We start from the raw sequence: 24805 nt of genomic DNA on the forward strand, positions 1-24805 counted from the left end.
TGTACTTTCTTAATTCTGTGTGGGGATGAGAGTGACTGTTTGAAGCCTTGGTCATTCAGCTTCTAGGCAGTGGAGCCTGCTGTGACCATTTTCCCTTTGGAAAGTTTCTTTTTAATGATAATAAAGTCTGCCTTGCCCTAGAAGCTGGATGGGCACCCATGCCTTGGGGGTGTTGTTAAGTTTCCTGTCCCCAGTCACACCTCATGGGGTAGGGGAGAAAGCTCCTTGATTCTGATTTTGGGACATTGTCCCTAGTGTTCCCTCTGGATTCTAGTTTCCTTCTGTCTGCTCCAGCCTTTACTTCCCTCTTCTGCTAGGTCCTTTAGCATTCTGTCCTTGCTACTGTAAGGCGCGCCCCCCCCTCCCCATTTCCCATCCCTGGAAGATCACATCTAGCTATTTTCTATTGATTAAATTTTACAACTTGATTTGTGTGTGTTTGCTTGCATTTTTCTGATTTCTGCCATTCCTGAGTGAATGGTGAACATTGTGCACAACCCAAAGTCAGTGCCGTTCATACCACACCACCACCTCCTCCATTTGGGCATCCAGTTTCAGCTGAGTCTGTCTACTCAGCAGCTAGGCCAGCTGCCGGGGGTTTGCTGGGATTCTTTCTTTCCTTGACCTGCAGGCTGTAGATTTCGTTCAGCTGAGGGCTTCTGTTACCCTATCCTCACGGTCCATCTTCTAAGCTTTGGGGGTCTTTGTGTATCTAACCTACAGTGTCTGTAGGATGATCGGTTGCTTCTCGTGGCTGGGCACCCGGTGGAGGCCGAGGGTGGTTCTCAGTTCTTCTGAGGCTGAGGGTGGTTCCTTCCGTGCGTGGAGACAGCGCCTTTCCCGTATATCTGCCCCTTTCCTCCTCTGATACTAAAACTCTGCCTCAAGTCTCGTATGTGTCTTGGCAGGAGAGAGATACCGGCTCGTCCCCCGGGTGGTTCATTGCCCAGGCCATGGGGGTGGCCCTTCAGGTCAAGCTCAAGGTCTTGGGCATCAGGAAAGCAGAGAATGCCCTCCACTCCAATGTCAGTTACTGGGGTGTGTAGAGCTTGTGCACAGTCTGTGCCACCATGCTCACCCAGTTAAACGATACTTCTTTCTTCACCCCAAAGAGGGTGCCACCCTCTTAGTGCTCATTCTCTGCACTTTGCTGGAGTCAGCTGTTACTGTTCTGTCTCTGTGGATTTGCTTGTTTTTTGATGTGGCATCCTAGAGCAGGTGACTTTTTATGACTGACTACTTTAGTTGGTATAGTATTTTCCAGGTTTGCCTTGTGGTAATATGGATCCTGACCTCATTCTTGGAGATGCGATGCCATTCTGTAGATGGGCACTTAGGTAGTTTCTACTTCTTGGCCTTCACGAATGGTCCTTCTGAAGGATGCTTCTGTGAACGCTTGCGTGTGAGTTTTGTATGGAAACGGAGATACTGTGGTGAGCTCGATACTTGAAATGTGCGTGTGTATGTGTGCTCACACTCACTTGTGCACATGGTATGAAGGCCGGGTGTCAGGTGTCTTTCTTAATCATGGCCCGCCTTATTTGTTGGTTGTCTGCCTATTAAGATGGGGGTCTCACTGTGCCACCATAGCTGGCCAAGAACTTGCAATACAGGCCTGTTTGGCCTCCAACTCAAAGATCCACCTGCCTCTTCCTCTTGAGTTCTGTGTTTAAAGTGACCCTGTGCCACCAAGCCCAGATCCACCCTCCCCCCAAAGACAGAGTCCCTCTCTGAATATGAATCTCGTCGATTGGTGAGACTGGCAGGCAGGAACCAAAAATCTTTTTGTCTCAGACTCCAAAAGATAACAGTGTAGTCAACTTTTTATGTGAGTGCCAGGCTCCCAGACCCCAGTCCTCAAGTTTATATGACAAGTGTTTGACCAGTTGAGCCATCTCCCCAGCCCAACCGAATTAATTGCAGTGTGTCTTCTCAGCACCTCAGAGGGAGGTGACATATTTATTTCATAAGGGAGAAGACAATGCCTTGAAGGAGTCAAGACCCCACTGGGGCCACACAGAGGTGGCCACCACATACCTGTCTCATGTAGCAGGTAGCCTGCTTCTTTCATCTTGAATATGAACCTCCCTCCCCGTGTGGTCTGTCTGTCACTGACCTGTTAGGTCAGCCCAATTCATAGACTTGTGATGTACCCACACAAATAAGCAAGGGTTTCTCACATGGATTTAGGTGTCGGATTCATATGGTAGCGTGAGATGTATCTGTGGGAGTACTTGGGTTCGGCCGGGCCCTGGTGGTGCACCCCTCTATTCCCAGCACTTGGGAGGCAGAGGCAGGTAGATATTAGTGAATTCGAGGCCAACCTGGTCTATAGAGTGAATACCAGGACAGGCTCCAAAGCTACAGGGAAACCCTGCCTCGAAAAACAAAAACAAACAAACGTAGTACCTGGGTTCTTCTCACACACAGTAGCCTGAGCATAGAAGAATATGTGCCTGTTTTGTCTGCAGGCTGCCTGTGGGGGTGGGGGGGGCCTCTAACTTCTCTACAGCTTACTTGACAGGCACCACAGACTGATAAAACTTGGTAACTCTTAGGTTCCTTTTAGCCTCAAGATCTCAGATGAGTTCTTGTTATCTAGAAAGCAAACTACAGTCTTATAACCATGGTTTGGGATAGAGTCTGAGCTTGGTGGTACTGTAGCCACTGCTCATGAAGAGTCTGCAAGTCAGTCGGTCTCTCTCTCTCTCTCTCTCTCTCTCTCTCTCTCTCTCTCTCTCTCTCTCTCTCTCTCTCTCTCTCTCTCTCTCTCTCTGTGTGTGTGTGTGTGTGTATCAGTAAGTGCTGTGGACTAGTGTGTAGAATGGGGAGGGAGCATGCGTCAACTGGTACAGCTGGGTGAGGAATTGCCGTCCTCGGGTGTTGAGCTTTACATTGGGACGGTGGGACATCTGGTTTGTGTTTGGTTTCACTGCCACCTTCCTTAAACAGATTTCTGCGGGAAAGTGGTTTGTATTGGTAAACCTATTGGTTTAGCCAGTGTGTAAACTAATCCGGTAAGACCCACCAGCTGTCAGTCTCGAGGGATCCTGTTAAATTCTGAGCATGTGCTGGGGCAGTCATTAAGTGCAAACTACCTCACAAAATGACAGTTTAGAAAGAATGGGGTTTTACCCAGTTGTCTGGCAGTGTGTTGGGTGGTTCTTGCTGCCCTAACAATATGCCATCAGGATGCCATTCAAACTAATTTTTGGTATTATTATTATTTTGAGACAAAGTTAGACTCTGTAGCCCAGGATAGCCTAGAACTGACCATATAGCCCAGTTTTGCCTCAAACTCTGTCCCTCCCCCAGCTCCCCAACTGCTGAGCAAGACTTTTAAACTTTTTAGAATTTAGATCTGGGGATGTCGAGGTGACTCAGGGAACAAGGGAGTGCACTGCCAAGACGGACAGTCTGAATTTGATCCCTGGAACCCACATGGTGGACTCCCACAAAGTCTTCCTCTGACCTGTATGTGTCTGAGAAGGCACAGGTGCCCCCCAAAGGGTCAAATTTAGGTCACTAATGACTAGACAACGGGATAGCAATTGGAATGCTTGTTATTATTTTGTATCTGGGTGTGTGGGTGTCAAGGCATTGGGCACCCTGGAGGTGGAGTACACATGGGATTGTAAGCCAGCTGTGAGTTCTGCGAGTCTCTGAAACCCGGGTTCTCTGAAAGAGCAGCCAGTGCTCTTAACCGCCGAGCATCTATCCAGTCCCAGAATAATTATTTTTTTTAAATAATTAAAGTAATATATACAAGTATAGCCTTAATTTAAATGATTGCAGTAGTAAAAGGATCCTGTCTGGATTCCTAAGCAGTCGCAGTTCGTGATTCTTGGTAACTAAGACAGATCACTAGCCAATGTCAAGGTAATACCTTAAGTCACTGCACTGAGTCCTGTTGGTCGTCTCTTTTTGCCCTGGCTAGAGCCATTTCCTGAAGCTGTGGTCAAGCGCATGCCTGTGTGCCTGTACTTTCGTGCTTTGGGAACACGGCCTGCCTTTTGTTGGGCCCCACAGGTGTTACATCCACCTGAGTGGTTCTGGTTCGCTCAGGCCCCTGGATGTCCTTAGCAGCAGTGAATGCTCTAATAGATAGTTCTGGAACTCTCCAGAATGCCGCCACCGTAGGCGCCGCCGTCAGATCTCTGCCGAAGTGATGGTGACTGAGAAGAGCCCATCTAAGGGTCGCTCCATGCTTGCTATTCCGGAGGAGTTGATCCAGCTCTCCCTTTGGTTATATTCACTTTCTAGTGTATTGGAAATTCTATTTGGTAGGCTAGGAAAAGGATAACGGTGAGGGTAGGGTCCATTTTCAACTCGGTAGACGCTGAGAGCTCACTGGTGGCAGAGACCAGCGTGTTGTGTAGACACTTGTCCATGACTCAGATGTCCTCATTGCGAAGCGACTCGATTCGTACTGGATAGGAAGACAGAACGGTGTGTTTTTCCTCATCTTCAGTTCTGCAGACACACAGAACAATGAAGACATTCTTCTTGCCTGCGTTCCCGATGTGCTTGCTTACATTTTGGTTTGAGACTTCACAGAGAGAGAGATAAACCTGGATTTGTTTGTTCAGCTTTGAGCTTTGAGATGCAGGCTTTAGTTTTGAACTGAGTCGTGCTTAGGGGTACTGAGATTTTCAAATATTTCAGATAAATGGGAAGATAACTGGTGTAACCCGAGGATGAGATTTCACAAGGAACTTGCTTTATCTCCCTCTGTCAACCTGATGGTGTCTCTGGGCTAGTGCCCCGGCTTGCTTTGTCCTGACCTCCTCTAGGGAATGCCTACAACAATGACTCTGTACAGATTCGATCGGAGGGCCTGTTTTTTAAGATTGGGATGCAAAGTTGAGATTATGCTCCACACCGTGGGCAAAGCCTGCTGGAGGATTGAATGGACGTAGGATGCTTTTCTGTGATGTGTGCCTTCTGTCATGATCAGGTTTACCCATACCGTCAGGATACCAGTAGGACGCTGGATGCCATGTCAGATTTTTCTCAGAACATTATCCTCTGAGGCCATGTCAAATACATCTTACCTTTCTCTTCAACTATGAACTCATGTCTAACATAACCTGTGCCAACCAGATGTCCCCAGCTAGAACTTAGAACTGCCAGGAAGCTGAAGGAGCTTTTCATAAGCTCTGGTAGCCTGGGCTTTGGAGACAACATCTTGCTGTGTAGCTCAGGCTGGCTTTGAACTCATTGTGATCCCTCTGCAGCCTCCCAAATACTGGGATTACAGGTATGCACCAGGACGTCCAGCTCCAGATAGTAGTCAACATGTTAGTTATTTTCACTCAGGGTTTCAGAGGAGCATTTTCTATGTGCTTTGCCAAGAAATAAATAACTCCTCTTCAACGGTAAATCTTTTTCACCTGGCTTCCCACCTCCATGGCGTGTCAGTTGGGAAGGAACCATCACAGTAACTTAAAAATGTGCTCCTTTGCCTGGGAAGAACCATGTAGAAAAACACAGCTCTGTAAAACATGCTTTGTTAATTAGCAGAGTCTTAATAATATGAAAAAAAGATGACAGTCACCCTTTTAGAACATGCGTTTTGGTGGCTGCTAGTATATTCAGAACTGTCCATGCCACCCAGTTCCAAGATGCTCCCCTCAGCTCTGCAAGCAATCGGCACACGGTAGCAGCAACTCCCTAGGCTTGGGCAACTGCGAGCCCTCATCTGCCCTTAAAGTTCTTGTTTATAGGGAACTACAGTCTGTCATCCCTGTAGCTGGACATCAAATGATGAGACGGAAGGAACCAAGTAGATGAAGGCTGAAGGTTGATCTTCTGTGTCAGAAGGACTAGCTGGAAACCTTACTGTCCCTGTAGGTCCTATGTGAAGGAGGAGGTGGTCTGCCCAGTCTGGGTGGAGACTCCTCTTAACTACTTGTGGTGAAACTGCCACTCATTTAAGATAACGTGTGATCATGTATAAGTGGTGGCTTGGATGCTGGCTTGTGGCAAGTGACCCTTTTGAGATCTAAGCTCAGCATCAGCTCAGCCAGCTGGGCAGAGACCCTCTGTCTTTCTCTTCCATGACATCTAGTCAGAATTGGACTAGATTGGTCAGAACCAGGAAAGCAAGCAGCTTGGGGAGATTGCAGGTGGATTGCGGGGTTAGCTATCTAGATGAGCTAGCTATGTAAATACTTGGGATTCTTGCCTATCGTGTGAGCAGGGGATCTTGAAGTTTCTGAATTTGGAAGAAGAGTACATAGTGACTTTAAAAGACAAAAGTTGAGTTCTCACCTACTTCCTCGTCTGTAGCAGGGAGGGTGAGGTCATGCCAAGGGCTTGTGAAGTGAGGCAGGTAAGGGAACCAACCCTGGGGGGAATCAAGGTCTGCTCCTCGAGTCCTTGGCTCTTCAGGAACTTTATAACTGGTGGGTATGCTCTGTGTGGCTCAACACTTCAGTGCTGTCCTGTGTAGTCCTGGATGTCAGTCCCAGTATCACAAGTGTATTTTGGCAGATGTTTTCTAGGGTTACTGAGAGAATGTAACCCAGGGGTGTGCTGACACCAAAGCCTTGAGGATCTTGGACTCTGTTGGGGAAGCTGGTCTTGAGGTGGTGATGGCCTTGCCCTTTAAAGATAAAGGTAGTGGCCACCCAAACCGGCCTCCTTTTTCCTGTCCTTCTGGCTGTCTGGTGTCAGCAGAGGCATGGGATTTATGCAGCTCTCTCTCTCTCTCTAGACTTGGCTTTGTGCTTTCTGCTTGTAAATGCCAACAGTGGAATTAAAGTATCTATTTAAAATAATAGAAGAGGAGACTGGAGAGATGGCTCAGCAGTTAAGCACAACGGCTGCTCTTCCGGGGGATCTTGGTTGGATTTCCAGCACTTACACAGTAGTTTACAGTCGCCTGTAACTTTAGTTCTAAGGGAACCAACACTGTTTTCCAGCTGCCATAGGCACACATGGTGCACAGACATCCATGCAGGTCAATACCTATTCACATAAAATGAAAATCTCAAAATTAAAAAAAGAAAAAACAGCTCAAGGAATGTATGTGGAATAAATATATCAGAGGTTGCTTTTTTTCCCCCTTTGGATAGAGCTGAGTCCCTTTCTTTCTAAAAGGGATTTTCCTCGAGAGTGATCATGCTCTGCAGATTTATTTATTTATTTATCTACTTATTTATTTATTTATTTATCTACTTATTTATTTATTTATTTATTTATTATGTATACAGTATTCTGTTTGTGTGTATGCCTGTAGGTAAGAAGAGGGCACCAGACCCCATTACAGATGGTTGTGAGCCACCATGTGGTTGCTGGGAATTGAACTCAGGACCTTTGGAAGAGCAGGCAGTGCTCTTAATCTCTGAGCCATCTCTCCAGCCCCTGCTTTGCAGTTTTTTAAAGCTTTTGGGGAAATGAGAGGTGACCTCCCCCCCAGAAGAATGTTGTCACCCACTGCATTATGCCTGGCCCCTTTTGCTCAAGTGTTTCCACTGTGTTTTTTCAACTCAGTAATTCGTGCTTTGGCAGTTACCCCACCTTCCACCCCTGAGTTACTAGTAGGGACAGAAAGTAAACTGTGAGAGTTCTCTCTCTGGTCTTCCGGTTGGCCTGTAGACACTTAAGTACCTCTTACCTACTTTTTAGGACTCAGTACCTCCCTTTGTAACAGTCCCACAAACACACAGGTGTGCCTCGGTTCATTCGAGGTGGTGGCATTGAGGGAATGTGCGCTGATCAGGTGTGTGCTGCGCAGGCTGGGTCCTGTCACGAAGGATGCTGTGTGTTTGGGTATCGATCTTGGGGTACCTCCTGAAATCTTGCCTTTGATAATTTGACCTATCACTTTTAAGAAGGTTCATGCAGATAGTGGGAAGTTGTACCTAGAACCCCTGCGGAATTCCTCTGCTTTGTGTGTAGGGGTGTGAAGGTTCACCGTTAAGAACAGAGCTCTCGCGTGTTAAAATAGGCAGGTCTAGAAATAAGAGCTACGTTGCATTTGGGAAATTCTCTGTGTTCTCACCACATTTTTGCTTTCTTCTTCTCATTCTTCTAAACAGCAAGCGAGGGCTGAGCAGGAAGAAGAATTCATCAGTAACACGTTATTCAAGAAAATCCAGGCCTTGCAGAAGGAGAAAGAAACCCTCGCCGTGAACTATGAGAAAGAAGAGGAGTTTCTCACCAATGAGCTCTCTCGGAAGCTGATGCAGGTAAACGGTCTCTTTGACCTTCCCTGCCCCACACACTTCCTCTCCCTCTTGCTCTCCTTCTCCTAGAAAAATGGCTTTATAGAGTGTTTTCATTTCTCAAGTGCTAATGTGGTCGTCGTCTCGGTTCTGTGATTTAAGAATGCTGGGGTATGGGTCCTGCAGACTCTGGAGCCCACCTCGGGAAGGCGGGATGAGGCGCATGAGGCTCCTCAGGACTGCCAGTGGTCACCAGCAAAACACCAGCAGGGCCGTACCCAGGTCGCATTGTGGAAATGCGGGGCTCAGCGCCTGCTGGAAGATTCCTTTCTTTGCTGTGGAGTCTGCCGTTGAGTCACAGACACCTCCGCAGGCGGAGGTGGGTCTTCTGCGCTCACATATGTGGTGGGGAAGTGAGGTCCTGTTCTAGTGGGTGAGCTGAGGTACTGACTGGAACAGATTGCTCTTGCTAGTCATGGAGTGAAGCCACTTGCAAAGCACAGCAGGGCCTTTTGGGTCCCTGTTAGGAGTTCAGTCGCCTCTCTGCTTGTTTGTAGGCGCATAAGTTATTAGCAGAACACAACTAAAAGTCCTCTGTGGCAGTGGTTCCTAACCCGTGGGTCGCGACCCCCTTCGGGGTAGAAAAACCCTTTCACAGAGGTCACCTAAGACCATTGAAAAACAGAGATTTGCACTGTGATTCATAACAGTAGGAAATACAGTTATGAAATAGTGATGGAGATCATTTTATGGTGGGGATCACCACAGTGTGAACTTCCCTAAAGGGCCGCGGCATGAGGAAGGTTGAGAAGCACCACTCTGCGGAAATAGTTTGTATCTAATTCCTAGGAATTTACGAATAAGATAGAAAGTGAGCAGGTGGGCGGCCATATGAAGGGCGTCTGTATCTGCGCTGAGATGTCATTGAAGGAAGCACGGGTTTGTGTCTTCCGTTTGCCAGAATCACACACAGGTTGCATCACGGGTTTGTGTCTTCCGTTTGCCAGAATCACACACAGGTTGCATATACTACAACCAAGAGTGTGTTTCAGCGAGGTCCCTTGTAAGAAGGCACTAGAAGTTTGTCGTCATGGTGCTGGGTTCTCACCTTCTCACCTTGAGGCGGCTCTGGGAAGCTTCTGTGTGTAGAAGCTTTAACTTTCTCCCTTTTCTAGCATTTTCTTTCCTAGTTGTTGAATGAAGACGGTGCTGGAAGCTTGTACCAAAGTGGATTCCAGCAGTGGCCGTTGGGAAGGGACTGATGCAAGTGGCCAGGGCCGGTCATTAGCAGAGGTGCAGAGCAGAATGCTTTTGTACACATTTTTAAAAAAAATTATTCATTTGCATTGTGACTTAGAGAGAAGAGGGAGGAGGTTAATTTGACTTGCCGCCGTGGCCCATGTTGTCAGCAGTTGATGATGACTTACTCTGTGTGCTGTTTCTAGAAGCGCAGGGACACAGGCACAATCACAGGGTGTTTCTTCCCGTGTTTAGCTGGGCCGTCAGTTTTCTTCATTTTTCATAGTGCACGAAGCCTTTCTTACGGAACTCACATTGCTGTTAGTATCTGGCTGAAGCGTTTCACCCAACAATTAGAACCTAGCCAGTGAGATTTGTTTTCTGTGTAAACGTTCATCTCTAAGGCGAGAGGTCTTGTTCTTTGTAGAATTGGCCTCCCATTCACCTATCATAGCCTTTCCAGTTAACATCGGTGTCCCTCCCCTCCAAATAAGATATGAAGAAAGAGAAGATATAAGAGCCACGCGCAGAGGGAAGCAGTGATGGTGGCACATCAGGCCCAAGACGAGGCTTGGGCTTCAAATGTGTTCTTCCAGTGTTTTAAGAATTCACCTCTTCCCTGGAGAACTGTAGTGACTGTTCCCATATTCCTCAAATCTAAATTTGTATGTATTAGAAACCTAAATCCACACGCCCAGTTTTTCTTTCTAAAGCGAATAGTGTTTGAACTGTTTGACACCCTAAACTGAACCCCTTACCCCCCCCAAAGTAGTATGTAGTCTGAAACTTCATGTGGTTGTGTCTCGTGTCCACCTCGAGACCCAGTATAAAGTGTGATGAGCAGGCAAGTCTCAGAACACACTGTTAAACTCTCGGGTGTATTAGGGATTTCGTTAGCATGTTCCTTAGACAGTTCCTCACGAATCTTGGCTCGGCTTTTAGATCTTTTAGATCTTTAGGTGGTTGTTGGTTGTTTATACTTGCTTAAACATGGTGTTAAGTCTATTTGGAGGGTCTAATCCGGTGGTAGGGTGTACACTAACATCTGACAATGTCACTCACTGCTCTCCATCTCCAGAATGTTTTCAAACTGAAACTCTTCGCTGAGGAACCGTATTGAACCATCGTCTGCTGGGTCTTGGGATCTTGAAGGTAGTCGGTAGTGTGTTACTTGGAGGTGGGCGTTTCTGGCCTGTCTCCAAGTGTGGCTCCTTTTACAGCTCTGTAAACCCATTCTCTCAGCTAGCAGCAGTAATGCTTGGTCTTAGCTGAAAACTTGGCAGGGTATAGAATCGGCCAGGAGGTCTATAGGGAGGGCATTTCCAGACAGGTTTAACTGAGGGAAGACCTATCCTGAAGGGGTGGCACCGCCCCTGAGGGCAGGGGTCCTAGACTATCTAAGGAGAGAATGAACTGAACTTTCTGCCTGAGGATGCCGCGGGATCAGCTTTACACACCGTCACTCCCTTCGGTGTGATGGACATACACCCTCAAACCATGAGCCGGATAGTTCATCACAGCAACTAACCCAGTAGGCATACACACATGCCCAAGAACCCGCCTCCAATGTTGGCCAGTCGGAGGAGCCATAACTCCAGGAAAGGCCTGTCTAGTGTTTGATCCCCACCCTCCAGACCCTTGGTACACATTTCCTTAATGGAGCCAACCGGTCCTTTGTCAGATACTCAAACTCTGAACCACCCAGTGTGGAAAAGCTTACTCCATCTGGAAGATTGTTAAGAGTAATCGACGCAAATAGGCTTTTCCAACTGTGTAATTCCTTTAATATGGCTTTCCAGGTGTTTTATTTCTGTTTTGAAATTAAAAACTTGCTAAGAGAGACTGTGTTGTAGGTGCCACAGACAAACACACGTGGGAGAGTTGATCTGTTCTTTATGAGAGGGCTTAGCGTGTTCCACCCAAACAACGCTGGACATCCAGTTTATAGGACAGTGTGATTTCTCTGTAGGGATTGGATGTTTTCTTAGTATCCGTTTCAAAGAGATTCCTGAGAACAATTAGCCGAGGCCCAATGGAGTTCTGCCTGCTTCTGCCTCCAGGGGCTGAAGGCACCATACCTGCTCCTGAGATGCTTATATAAAAGCAAAATCAAGTTGATCTAACTGTAGGTGAGGGCCCTTTGGACTATCAGTCTGGGAAGTGAGTCTTCAGTAGAGCAAACTGCATGATGTCAGACACGCAGCGTGTAGCTCGTCTCGCTGCCTGCTTTTCTGTTTTTTGAAAACTTTATTTGAAGCAGCGTATGCCTTTTTGAGCCCACGTTGTGGGACTGGCTACCTGAAAGAGCAGTAGCTTTCGAAGGATAGCGTTCGGCGCTGCTCTGCAGCCCCTCAGAGAGAAGGCAGCGTCGTCATTATGTGGCATTGAAATGAATATGATGCTTGGAACGAGCAGACTCAGACCGATAGGCGGCATGCATGTTAGAAGTCTCAAAAGCGGTTCTCCAACATGTTAGCAGGCACTTGGACTGGGAGGCCGAGCATACAGTCTGTTATTAATTTAATTTATTACCTTTTGAGGCAAGGTCTGGATTGTCCCCCAACTCACGATTCTTCTGCCTTCAGCCTTTTAAGTGCTGGGAATACAGCCGCGCACTGCCACACCCGCTAGGTTATGTTCATTGTCAGCCTGCCTTCTCTTACTGTTTACAAGCAACATGCATTGTTTCTGTAACTGGACACTCTTTTCATGGGATTTAAAAATTCTCTCAACTGGATGTCTTTGCCTCTTGAAAACCGCGCCTCTGCCCCTTACTTCAGCCCTCGGAGCCCCGCTGTCATGGTCAGGAGTAGCATGGAGGCCCCTATGGTCACTCAGCCTTATTCTTGGGTGATAACGGTTTCTCACTTGTCTCCCATCATGAAGAACAAGTATAATCCAAATGCCTGGTGGCGTTCACTCCTTGCTGACCCTCTGTTGCTTTATCATAGAATAATTGAGGATAATAGGGAATGCTGGATATTCCATATTCCTCAGCTTGTCCAGTTTTCAATTTGCTTACTTTGAAACAACAAATAGGTTCACGGTCTTATTTTGATTTGCATTTGAAGTAGGATCTGGCCCAGAGGGAAATGTTGTCATTTTAGATGGAATGGAAATGACTATACTTTTGTTCTACTGAGAAATCAATTCGATTTTTAAATTGTGTGTGTGTGTGTGTGTGTGTGTGTGTGTGTGTATGGGGGGGGTGTTTGTGCATGCGAGTGCAATGCCCACCAAGGCCATTGGACCCTCTTCGAGCTAGAGCTACAGATGATTGGCAGCTGCCCAATGTGGGAGCTGGGAACTGAACTCAAGTCCTCTGTAAAGAGCAGTGGATACCTGTAACTGCTGAGCCATCGTCTCTCCAGCCTCTTGAGTGTCAGTTTTGTTACTAACTTGGCCCCTGAGGTTAGAGCGCTTTCTGGAATTTCAGTAGTTTTCTAACATCTATGGAAACGTAGAAGTTTTGTGTGAAACCGGTGGCAAAGCCTCTGTCACCAGGAGGTTGCCAGCCGGTGCCTCAGATAAACGTCATTCGGAAGACGGTGGCGAGTGTTTCAGACTGGTGCAAGTGGCAGCAGCATCCTTCCTTCTCTTACATGGGAATAAAAATGGGAAGGAAGCAAAATAATGTGCCCAGTTGTTCTTGTTTGCCCACCATGCTGCCGTGGTGGCCGGCGTGGGTGGCCCCTGTAGGCTCGCGTATGTTTGAGTCCTTGATCCACAGTTGCTGCCGGTTTAGGTAGCATTAGGAGGGGTGGCCTTGCTGGAGGAAGTATGTCATTGGGAACAAGCTCTGAGACTTGTGCCATTTATAGTTAGCTCCCTCTCTGCCTCCTACTTGTGTGCGTCAAGATGTGAGCTCTCACCTGTTCTGCTGCTGAGCCTTCGCTCCAGCATGGTAGACTCTAAGCCTCTGAAACTGTGAGGCCAGCTAAACGTTGCCTTGGTCATGGTGCTCTGTCTCAGCAATAGAAAAGACACCTTGCTCTTGCCCTCTCCCTCATGGAGAAGCTGTGTCTCCTTCCAGTACCACCAGACGGATGTGCTTTACCCAGAACCCCCTAAGCTTTATGCCTCTGAGACACCTGGTGTGTCTCTAGGCATTGGTAGTGAGTGGAGACTCCCAGACCGTCCTTTTCAAAGATGCCAGCTAGGATTTGAGGCCACTTCCTGATGCTTCCACAAAGGTGGTAACTCATTTCATTCAGTTTGTGCAGGCAGCAAAATCACATGACATAGTGATAATAAGAAACTGTTTTGTTAATTTCAGGGTCGCCGAGGTCAAGAATGTCTTGGTATGCATTCAAAAGGCAGCTTCGCCTTCTGTGAGGGAGGTGAAGAGACCTTGATATATGTTTTTCATTAGGTTGGCTGGACCTGTGGTCCTTGTGGCCAGTGGTGTTTGGAGATAATACGGACCAGGGGAGATTGCTTTTGCATCATAGCTACCAAAACAGTTGGAAGGTTTTTTTTTTGTTTTGTTTTGTTTTTTTTTTTTTTTGTTTTTTTTTGCTTGCTTCTCGTTCCCAATTACCGGACTCTCAATCTCTGTCTGGTTTCCATTTCCTTTCATGGAGCAAATAAGTTCCATTCACAAAACAGCTGCAAGGAACTGCCGGATTGTTTAAACTGCTTTGGAAATGCCACTGGCCCACCCGTGGCCAAAGTATAAACCCAAATCCCCCCTGTAAATAGCATCCGTGGCAGCTCTCAGTAGAACGGGTTCAGTGTGAGGGCGAGAGAAGACGAGAAAGCTCTGCAGGGATAAGACATTGCTCCGTGGCTGGAGAGAATGCTCAGTGGTTGCGAGCACTGGCTGCAATTCCAGAAGACCCGGGTTCGATTTCCAGCAACCATCCTGTAACTTACAACTGTCTGGTTCCCATGCCAAGGGATCCGACTCTCTTCTGGCCTCTATGGGCACTGAACACATGTGGTGTACGGACACACATGCCGGCAAAAGCACTCATACACATAAAATAAAAGTAATTGAAAATCCCAACATTGCCACGTTCCTCTGAAAGACTGCACATGAGTGTCTGCACATGCCGTTTGTCCTTGAGTGAGTTAGTATTGATTCTGGAAAGATGCATGGGGTCAGAAGCTGCTCTGGCCCGGCTTTGACATAAAAGTATGAGATGGAGCCGATAGCAGGGAAAATAAAGGTTAAAGGAGAATAAAAATCATGAGGTTAAAGCCACGGCCGAAGCTTGCTGGATTTATGAGAAGGAGGGAGACATTACTGTTTCTAGTTGGAAGTGTGCGTCTTGTGTCAGGTTGACCTGACTGGATGAACTTGAGCCATCAGTGGGAACACAGGAGGCCTAGAGGTGTGGGCCTATGGCTGGAAAAGCGGCCCCCATCCTTCAAAGTGGGAAAGCAGCTGGTGGCGTAGGTTGACGCAGAAGATCAGAAGCCCAGGAGAGACGTCTAGACTCTAGATGGAGAAAACAGGCCTTTGGACAGAGGCCCTGGCTCCGTGGAGACAGCCAGGCTAGTGCCGATAAGTAAGGCTGGAGGTATTGTCCATTAGGATTTATCTCTATAGGAATCAACACCATCGCTAGGAGATGTGCCTTGAGGGTCAGAGACACCACAGGAGATCGTGTAAGGCGTGTACAAGGGAAAGCCACAGAGTGGGGCAAGGTGTGTGTGACACATGGCCAGCGTGAAACTGCGGTCCTGAGAGAGAGAGACGGACACAGACAGTTGGGAGGAGAAATGGCACAGAATTTGACCCAGCTGCTCTTGTTGGTAGGTAGCTAAATGGCCAGGACACAAGCGAGAAAGTTCAGGACTCCAGCCAAAGTGCTTGCGAGTCATCCTGCTCTGCTCAGAGAGCCGCGGAAGTGTGACATCTTTGGAACAGATGTGCATTTCCTAAGCAAGCTGGAAATCTTGTTTCCGTGTGATGCAGCAGCCACACTGTTCCCTCGGGGTCACCCTGTCTGCACGTGTTCGCCACCCCCTGGAGAAGAGGCCCTTCTCGTCTCTCACTCCTAAGAACCACCAACTAGAAGTAACGCAGTGTCTGTGACCAGTAAAAGGTGAGCATTGCATACTCATTTAGTTGGACGTTCGGTGCGATAAAAATAAGAGCCACGGTTTAACTTACCGCAAGTACGATTAGCAGAGGAGACTGGATGAAAAGGACACAAAATCAGGCAAAGCTGGTGTCTAAGTACGTACAGGCAGTCAAAGAGGAAAAGGAAATTAGAGGATGCAAGGAGGTGACGACTGTGAGAATCGGGGGGTGAGGACCTCAGAAGAGGGGGTATTTGTCGGTTTGGGTGATGGCTCCTGACAGTGGCATGCATTCTGCAGCCCCGTTAGCAGCCTCTTGCCATGTCATTTTGAACTTCGACACTACCACAGCTTTGTTCTTGTTGTGGATGCCGTACCCTCGTCATGGTGTCTTTTGTACCTCCCGAGTTGTTTTCATTCGTCCTGAGGGTCATTCTAGGGCAGACAGAGTGCCGGTGCCATCGTTCATCCCCACACCGTGTGAGCTTTGTTGAGACACTGTGGAGTAAAGCGTTCCGGTCACTGCCCTTCAGGGCAATCCAGTGTGGGTGGCCGCTTACGTCAAGGCTAAGGTCAAAGGGTTTGGGACCGGAGACCTTGGCTGGAACCCTCACCTGCAAGGCTTCTGGCCGTCCGCTAGCCTTTGAAGGCAAGCGTCTGTCCTGTGTGGTGCACAGGGTCACAGTTCCCTATGCCAAGTGAAAGCCAATAAATGACAGCAAGTTACCCAAGGTGCCCAGGGTATGACTGTGCCCTCAGGCAGATTCCCTACTTTTAGAGGGTCACGTGCTAACAGTGCTCACTGCAGTGGGAGGGTGGTGCGCATTGTGCCGAGAGGCACGTGGGGAGGCACCGTGGAAGTTTTATGAGCTAGCCCCCCAGTGTTAACTAATTTGGGATGTGGGAGTCAGGCTCTGTACACAAAGTTCTAAGGTGACAGGGGCATGAGGTGGAAGTAGAGCCACTTTCTGCTAGGAGCAGGCCTGTGTTACCCTCAATGTTGTCCCCTTCATCCTTAGACCTGAGTGGTCTCCACAAGTTTTATAATTTGGAGGAAAAGACATGGGCCTTGTGTCTGTGTGTAGTATGGGTATTTAGGTAAGTGTGCACATGTGTACACATGTGCATGCAGGCCAGGTGTCTAACATTGGTGGTACCTCTCTCTTTGGTTTTTCTGAGACTTGGTTTCTGGTTTCTCTCTGTAGCTTTGGAGCCTGTCCTCGAACTCGCACTGTAGACCAGGCTGGCCTCGAACTCACAGAGATCCGCCTGCCTCTGCCTCCCGAGTGCTTGGATAAAGGCGTGCGCCACCACCGCCTGGCCCCAGGTCCCTCTCTCAAAAAGCTGTCCACTTTACTTATTTTCTTTTTTTTTTAAGTGTGTGATGTGAGTGGGCATGTCTGTTTGTACAAGTGTTGGTCCGTGCCTTGCACTTCGATCGAGGCAAGGTCTCTTTGTTAGCTCCTATGTGTACAGGTTAGCTAGCCCCAGAGTTTCCTGACTTCTCCTGCCTCTGCCGCACCTCTTTTTTTAGGAGCACTAAGATTGTAGACACACACTCACACCTGGTGGTTATACGTGGGTTCCGGGGATTGCTTCTCCATGGAACCATCTTCCCAGCCCGCTTTAATTCTTTCTCGAGATGGCTTCTCTCGGAACCATGAGCTCTCTGATTCAGCTCTTCAGTTGGCCAGGGAGCTTCAGAGATCTGCCTGTCCATCCTCTTTACACCGCCCCCTTCCAAGCTCTGGCATTGGCATGCTGTTGCCTAACCCAACGTTTTACATGGGTGCTGGGCCAACAGCATCCTCAAGCTTACACGGCAGTACTTTTCCCACTGGGCTATCTCCCTAGCCCAGGATTTGCCTCCACAGCCACTCCCTCACCCAGGCCCATCTCTTTGTGCTTTAGGGTAAACCTCATGCTGTCACGTGTACTGAGCGTGGTGCAAAGCCGGGGGGCTGACTGTACTAGGTTGCAGAAGGACTTGAACGCGATGCAAATGTCTTTGGAATTAATCTGCAGTTAGTAGGCAGTTATTTTTGAGTGTTGAAGAGGGCACTGGACTATCAGGAGTTGTCTGCTGTGCTGGCTAGATTTATGTCAGCTTGACATGAACCGTGGCCATCTGAGAGGAGGGAACCTCAGTTGAGAAAATGGCTCCATAACATCAGGCTGTAGGCAAGCCTCTAGGGCGTTTTCTGAATTAGTAATTGATGGGCGAAGGCCTAGTGCATTGTGGGTGGTACCATCCCCAGGCTCATGGTCCTGGGTTCTAAAAGAAAGCAGGCTGAGCAAACCATATGGAGCAAGCCCAGTAAGCAGCAATCCTCCATGGCCTCTGCATCAGGTCCTGCCTCCCAGATTCCTGCCCTGCTTGAGTTCCTGTCCTGACTTCCTTCAGTGATGAACAGCAATGTGGACGTGTGAGCTAAGTAAACCCTTTCCTCCCTAAGTCTCTTTGGCCATAGCGTTTCATCACAGCGGTAGAAACCCTAACCAAGACAGCTGCTGATCCAGATCCGCTGAAGACCCTGATCCATTGGTCCTCAGTGGTTCTGGGGATATTGTTGATGTAATCTCACGAACAATAGTAAGACCTCAGCTAGCCTGGCTCATCGAGGGGGTGTTTGTCAGCCATGGCAGAGGCTGCATTCATGTGATGGAGGACAAGGGAGATGTGAAGGAGCTGTTGAGCAAGGACGGGGCCAGCAGCAGCAGTGTGTGTATGGGGGGGGGGGCTGCGAATTGGAGCGTGCTCTTATGAGACCCTCAGGGTGATTCCAGCGCTCATGGTGTTTGTCTGAGTTGCCTCTCAGTCAAGGGCTGTTAAATTGGTTCCTGAGAGGTGATTAATGTTCTCATACATTTTGTGATATTTTCCTAAGGAATAGGTGAAAGACAGTCCAGTGGCTAACGCCAGTCGTAGGTTTTACCTGGTCCCATGCAGGAGGCTGTGACTGTCTAAGCCATCAGTCTTTTAGGTGGGGAACGGGAAGTTGTACACAAAGAGGCGAATTACTGTTGAGTGGGGCGCCCCGGGTCTCCTTGAGGAAGCTGGGTCCTGGGGTGACACTCAGGTGCTGGCTCAGACTGCATCAAGAAAAGGTAAGACCCACGGCATTGCTGTGCCGCCTGGGACCTGGCGGAGGACACCATGGGGGCACCTGTGGCTGCTCACGCTTTCATCCCTGCTGTAGCAAGTGGTGTTGAGCGCACAAGGTCATGTGGTTGTGTACGCTTGTCATCCCAGCTCCTCAAGAGGCTGAGGCAGGAGGCTTATGTTCAAGGCCCACCTGAGCAGCTAGGATCCTGTTTTAGCGTAAAACCTGCTAGGCGAACACCTGTCATGTAATGTGATCCCAGTTTCATAGATTTGCTGTTGTCAGTATTAACAGTATTCACCACAGCTAAGTGTTTTAGGTTATTCCGTAATCATTGAGAATATCTTCTATAGAGTATACTTAAACCCTCCTTATTAAAAAAAAGTGTTTTATGTGCATGTATGCACACACACCTGAGTGTATGTATATGTTTTATGTGCATGCATAACATGGGGATATAGAACAGGGCATCAGATCCTTTGGAACTGAGGTTAGAATTGGCTATGAGCCATCCATCATATGGGTGCTGGGGACAGAACTATTGCCCTCCGTAAGTGCCATTATGAGCCGTCTCAGCTCCTAAACTCTAGTTTTCAAGATAACCCTTTTCACCCAAATAATCACAGTAGAGTTGCATTAAGGAAATACCGGTAGTTGATTTCTAGCATGTTGTGGTGTTTGCTTGCTTTCTTTACTTGATATTATTTTATTTTTCATAAGAATTGCAGACCTTAGTGGCAGCGTGTGAAGGGCGTGTGAGATTAGAGATTTAATGGTTGAGTTGGAGGTTCTCACCCATATGGGAGACAGAGCAGCAAGGGTCCTGGAGCTCATTTCTGGTGGCGGCTCTCAGGTCTGCCTCTGACAAGGTTCACTCAAGGGTTTGTGGTGAAATGAGCTATGGTTTGAACCAGCAGGTGGATTCAGGGTGTCCATCCCAGCCCTTTTCCGTCCAGAATGGCTTGAAATGGCACAAAAGAGACACAGTGTCTCTTCTGAAGTGCTTGTGACACTGGGTGTAAGGAATTTCAGGTATTCTAGGAGTTTGGATTATCTGTTTATAACTAACAGAGGTATCCTGGACAAGAGGACTCAAGTGAAAACACACAGTGTGACTGTTGCACACAGCCTGGCTGTGGTTTCGGTGTTGAGTGCCCCTGTAGTTGTACTCCTGCATGAAGGCAGGTGTGACACTTTCTACCTGTAGAGGTTTTTTTTCAGTGCTCAGATAGTTTCAGGCTTTGGAGCGTTTGAGGGCTTCAGGTTCTGAATCTGCCTGAAACGGATAATTTATAATTTCTATTTCAGGCAGACTATCTGAGGCAAACTGGAGATTTTCAAAATCACCACCTGCACCGCCCTACACACCTCTTCCCCCTCCCTGCTCCCTCGCCCTCCCCACTCCACCTCCCTCTCTGCTCCACTCCCCTTCATCTTAAATCCCATCACATCGCTGTGGGGGTGTGTAAGCCATTCCTGCACTGAGCCACGTTTTCCTCTTCTGTTTCCTCCGCTGGGAAACTCCGTGCCCTGCTTCAGATCTGCCTGTCACCTGAGAGGTGGCAGAAGGGCTGCTACTCTGTTCTCTCCTTGGGGAACAATGACAGCTGTGAATCCCTGGCAGAGTCGTGGCTTGGGGTAGCTCGGTAGCTTCCAAATGGTAGTGTAACCTGGGGACCTTGTCCTGGTCATGACAGCTTTATCCTCCAGTCTTCCGTAGGGCATGACTCTGGAGGACACCGAAGCTGCAGTAGGGCCTTTGTTCCAAGTTCACTGTGTCGTCTTTTAACAGAAACGCCTTGCTGGCTATTGACAGCAGTTGAACATCTGTCTAAATATGATTTCCTGCCATCAGCCAGAGCCTCTCGGTTTAACATTCCCTGACAGATGATGCGGGTTGGGCCAGAAGCTTTTCAGGGTTAGATTCCATTCTTTATTGTTTTAATTTACCTGGGGGCAGAAGCAGTAATACTCTTTTCAGAGGAAAAAGGAGAAAGACAAATTAAAGGAGCCATTTTCAGCTAATAAAATGCCTGCAGTTGAAAAACATGTCGGAGGATATATTTAGAAACACCTTTATGCAAATGGATTAAAGGGTTTAAGACTTAAGTGCCTCTTGTCCTTAACTCGCAGACAGACCTAATGTGGCCAGTCTGTTTTAAGGCACAGGGACATCTTAACAGTGGGTTTACCTGCCACCCACATCATACCTGCACTGCAGAATGGCAGTATTTGGTTAGGGCAGCCCTTGTTTGTTTTTCAGAGTCTGCCGCTCAGAAGCTCTGCCTGGGCTCTGGCCACTCCTGTAGTCCTAACGACTGCATGGACTTAACCTGAGTTTTCAAGAATGAGCTAAGAATAGATTTATCCCTGTAAGCATCTCCTCACATCTGCTTTCTGTTATTTTTTCTGCGTCCCTGCAAGGGTGACCAGCTTGTTTGTGGGGAGGGAGGATGCAGCAGCTGTTTCGGACAACACTTCTCGTGGTGGAAGATGACCTCAGATTGAGCCGGTGCCTTTAGACAGTAACAGTAGAAACCCTGCCAGATGTGAGTGTGTATCCCTTTGGGGGTGATCTGGCCCTGGGTCTCCCAGTTGCCCACTGTCCCCTCCTGAGGGAAAGTGGCTGGCGTAATTTTTCTTGGAGTTAGTCTTTTGATTCTCCAAATGCCAAACATGTCTCTCGGCACGACTGGAGGCAGAGTCTGAAGGCAGCCTTCCTGGTGTGTCCTGCCTTTGCTGAGGGATGGGGCCAAGGGCTGGGTGTGGTTCCTGAGCTCTGTTGATTTCCAGGTGCATTGTCCTCCTCCTTTAAGTGAGCTGTTGTGTTCCGTATAAAAATGGAGGTGAGTGAGCTGGGCTGGGCCCACTGCTCATGCCGAACATACCGTTCAGTGAAAGAAGTTAAACTCTGTGAACTTCATTATTACTGTCAGCTCTCCCGGGTTCTGCAGCAGAGGGCTGACTCTCACTATAGATTAGTGTCTGTGTCTCACTGATGCCCCAACCCTGTTAGTATCCAGGCACACCTTGGCCCTGCCCCCTGGGAACCTGGCACAATGCATCATGCCCTGTGCCCTGCCTCATGCCTGCAGGCATGGCAGACAGTACCCTGCCCCTTAAGAGGCAAACCCCGTCTACTCCCACTCTTCCTTTTTGCCATTTCTCTGAGGAGGCAGCTTTCTGTTTCTGCCTCTCTCCCCCCCCCCCCACGTCTCTCTCCTGTTTTCTCTTTCCCCATTCCCTTTATCTCAATAAATTCTACACCCAAGCTCTGTCTGTATGCATATTGATCTTTCACCCGTAGTCATAACATACCCATCCATGAGATGCTGGAAATCATGACCGGTTATCAGTGAGAACTCTGGCCTCACTTGTGACCCCTGGGTTTCTTTAATTTCCTTTTGGATTTTAAAGATTGGTTTTATATTTAAACTATGTAAAATTTTCACATTTAACACCGTAGCATTAACTTTTAATTGCATATATAAGAGGTCCCGCCCTAGTCCCTCCACCCCACACATACACACCCCGGGTTCGTTAGCAAGACGTAGGAGGTGTGATGATTTCATTATGCAAAGAAAACTTGATGTTGCTGATTTTTGCCAGCACCAGCTTACGTGCACCTTGGGAAATAGCATAATTCCGAATAATTTGCTAAGTGTATTTTTGGATTGTGACATCTCTTTCTACAGACATGATGCAAATCTGAGTAGGTTACGGTTAATTTAATGGCTGGCAGTGTGAAGTTTCTACATGGAAAATTCCTTGGGCCCGTGAGAAGGCTGAGCGGGCAGAGGCACTTGTCACAAAAGCCTGGCGACGTCAGTTCAAACCCAAATCTCAAGGCAGAAGAAGAGAGCTTACCTTCTCTTGATTGGCACGCCTATGCCTGAAGTCCTTAGTCTTCTTGTCCATGATGTATAACTTAAAAGAGGTGGCAGTACGTGTTCTAAAGCATCCCTCTCCTCTGATTCCTGGATTCCCAATTCCTCCCTGTAGAGACGTCCACCGAACTCTTTTAGAATAGATAGATAACCGGGTTTGATTATGGTTTACGTATTTACTGTTTGGATGACGCCCCGTGTTTTACAAGGAATCTGCTACGAGTTGTGCACGCCTGGGCACAGGTAGGCACTGTTGTGTTTGTGAGTGGCCTTGTAGCGGAGGGGTCTTTGGAAGCCCGGGTTTGCAAGGCGTTGATGGCGTTTGAGTTGCTCAGTGTTTGCACCCCTGTTCTTGTCTTCCAGCTGCAGCATGAGAAGGCGGAGCTGGAGCAGCATCTGGAGCAGGAGCAGGAGTTTCAGGTCAACAAGCTGATGAAGAAGATTAAAAAGCTGGAGAACGACACCATCTCCAAGCAACTCACGTTAGAGCAGGTGAGCCCCAGCTCCCTCCCTGCTTTCTCTCACCACGGGGTGGAGAGGCACAGAGGAGTAGGAAGGAGGGACTCATTTCAGCCCATTTCCCTGTTCATCCCCTCACGCACGCTCTCTCTCTCGCTTCAACCACGGTTAGTGCACTTCAGGAGCTGAGCTGTGAGCTCCTGTTTCATGACAGAAATGTCAGGTTCCTTTCCTCTGAAGCAGAGGGGAAAGGTTCTAAGGCCAGGATGGTTCCTGTGTCAGTCCTCTGGCGGGCTTCTGGGGACCAAAGCCACGGTCAAGAGTTGTTCAGAAGAAACGGTGGATATCTTCCCACATTCCTAGCCTTGTAGAGACTGGTAAAGGAGTGGTGGACTTGGTCAGCTCATCCTGGGTAGGATGACTTTGATGAACTGTGCCCACTTCTGAGCCCCAGGTACCCCTTAGCAAACAAAACCAGGTGAACGCTGAAACTGGGGAGCAGCAGACTGGGGGAGGTACAGAAGGTGGCTAGTCTCACTGGACCCCTCCGCTTGTCTGACAGGCTGCTGTGGGTGTCCATTCCAGAGCTAGCCTTAGAAGTATAATCTGGTCCTTCTATTCATGTCGTACACAGCTGTGGCAGCCATCATCCTTCCATTCAGGCAGCTGTGTCCCCTGCATTGTGACCTTTGATGCCTTTTCTCACTCAGTGGCCTGAGGTGACATTTCCCTTAAGGCACGTTATAAAAGGCCATCCACGGTGTGTGGCTCTGGGCTTCCACGCAAAGCTGAGCAGGCGGGTTAAGACATCCCAGCTCCGTCTTGCAGATGCCTAAAACCATAGGATGATCTGGCTACATTTGTGCTAGTATTGTGATCTCTCTCCGTCTGCATCTTTTCTCTTTGTCCATCCCTGTGCTGGCCTGTTTGTCTGTCACTCTATAGGTCTGGGTGTTCACAGTTTGCCTGAGTTGAAGCCAGGATGGGAATGAGAGGTGTTTTTTCTCCAACAATAACTTCTTTTTCTTGTTATCCACATAGTTCCCTACACAAAGGTATCAAAGGAGGGGACCAACCAATTGTGCCTGGGTTTTGTGGGACTGAATGATTTCTTTAAAAAGTCCTCATCCCTTCCTTGTTAAATTTTGTTCCCAAATGCTGGTTGTTTCATACGTATATCTAGAGTACTCTGTTTCTATTAATCAGCTTTGAAAGGAAGATGATGTAATATATAAGTTTTAGAAGGCACGTTTTCCCAGCTTTAAAACGCTTTGTTCCAGTGTTTACCTACTGCGTTGCCATAATAGACAAACGGCACTGTAGGATAAACCTTTGAGGATTTGTGTCTTATTCCACAGTACAGGTCCCAGGCATCTAGACCATTTAGCTGAGGGACACTCAGGAGGCCCAGTAAGAGTCTCACAGTATCAGTATTGTGCACACTGAGCTGGGACATTATGATGTCAGTGGCCCGTATTTTAAGCAGCCTTCTGCTTGGTGTGTGTTCATAAGCTGTGACCCTCTGCCCGGGTGTCAGTTGTGGTCACAAGGTAGAGAAAGTAAGCTAGCATCAGCAGGAGAGGACTGTAATCTCTCACAAGCCTTGGGGAGGTGGGGAAAGGGGTATCGTGTGACAAAACTTCTCCAGGGAGACACAGTGTCTGTTCACCCCAGATAGGGAACTCACAGCAGGCGAGATTTGGATGCCACCAAAGTCCAGCTTTGTGAGCCAGTGAGTTTTATTGAGATTGCATGCAGGAATACAGGTGAGGGGTTACAGGGGCAGAAATGACTCAAAGACAGCCTATCACCAAGCACGGTGGGGGGGGGGGGGACAGCTGACAGAACAGCCTGGAGCACACTGCACAGCCTCCAGGCAGCTCCACAGGTCTGGAGAGTGTCCTTGGTCCAGACC

General features: G+C 48.2%; 1 protein-coding gene across 1 annotated transcript in view; it reads left to right on the top strand.

The window, feature by feature from the left end:
* Positions 1-24805, top strand: part of Ccdc6 (coiled-coil domain containing 6) — a 100504-nt gene that overhangs the window by 35132 nt on the left and 40567 nt on the right. Inside the window, exons 2-3 of the mRNA XM_038343043.2 lie at positions 8046-8195; positions 22795-22923. Of these exons, the coding sequence (XP_038198971.1) occupies positions 8046-8195; positions 22795-22923 (279 nt within the window). The remainder of the gene's footprint in view (positions 1-8045; positions 8196-22794; positions 22924-24805) is intronic.

This window comes from Arvicola amphibius, chromosome 9, assembly GCF_903992535.2.
Source record: "Arvicola amphibius chromosome 9, mArvAmp1.2, whole genome shotgun sequence".
Lineage (NCBI taxonomy): Eukaryota > Metazoa > Chordata > Mammalia > Rodentia > Cricetidae > Arvicola > Arvicola amphibius.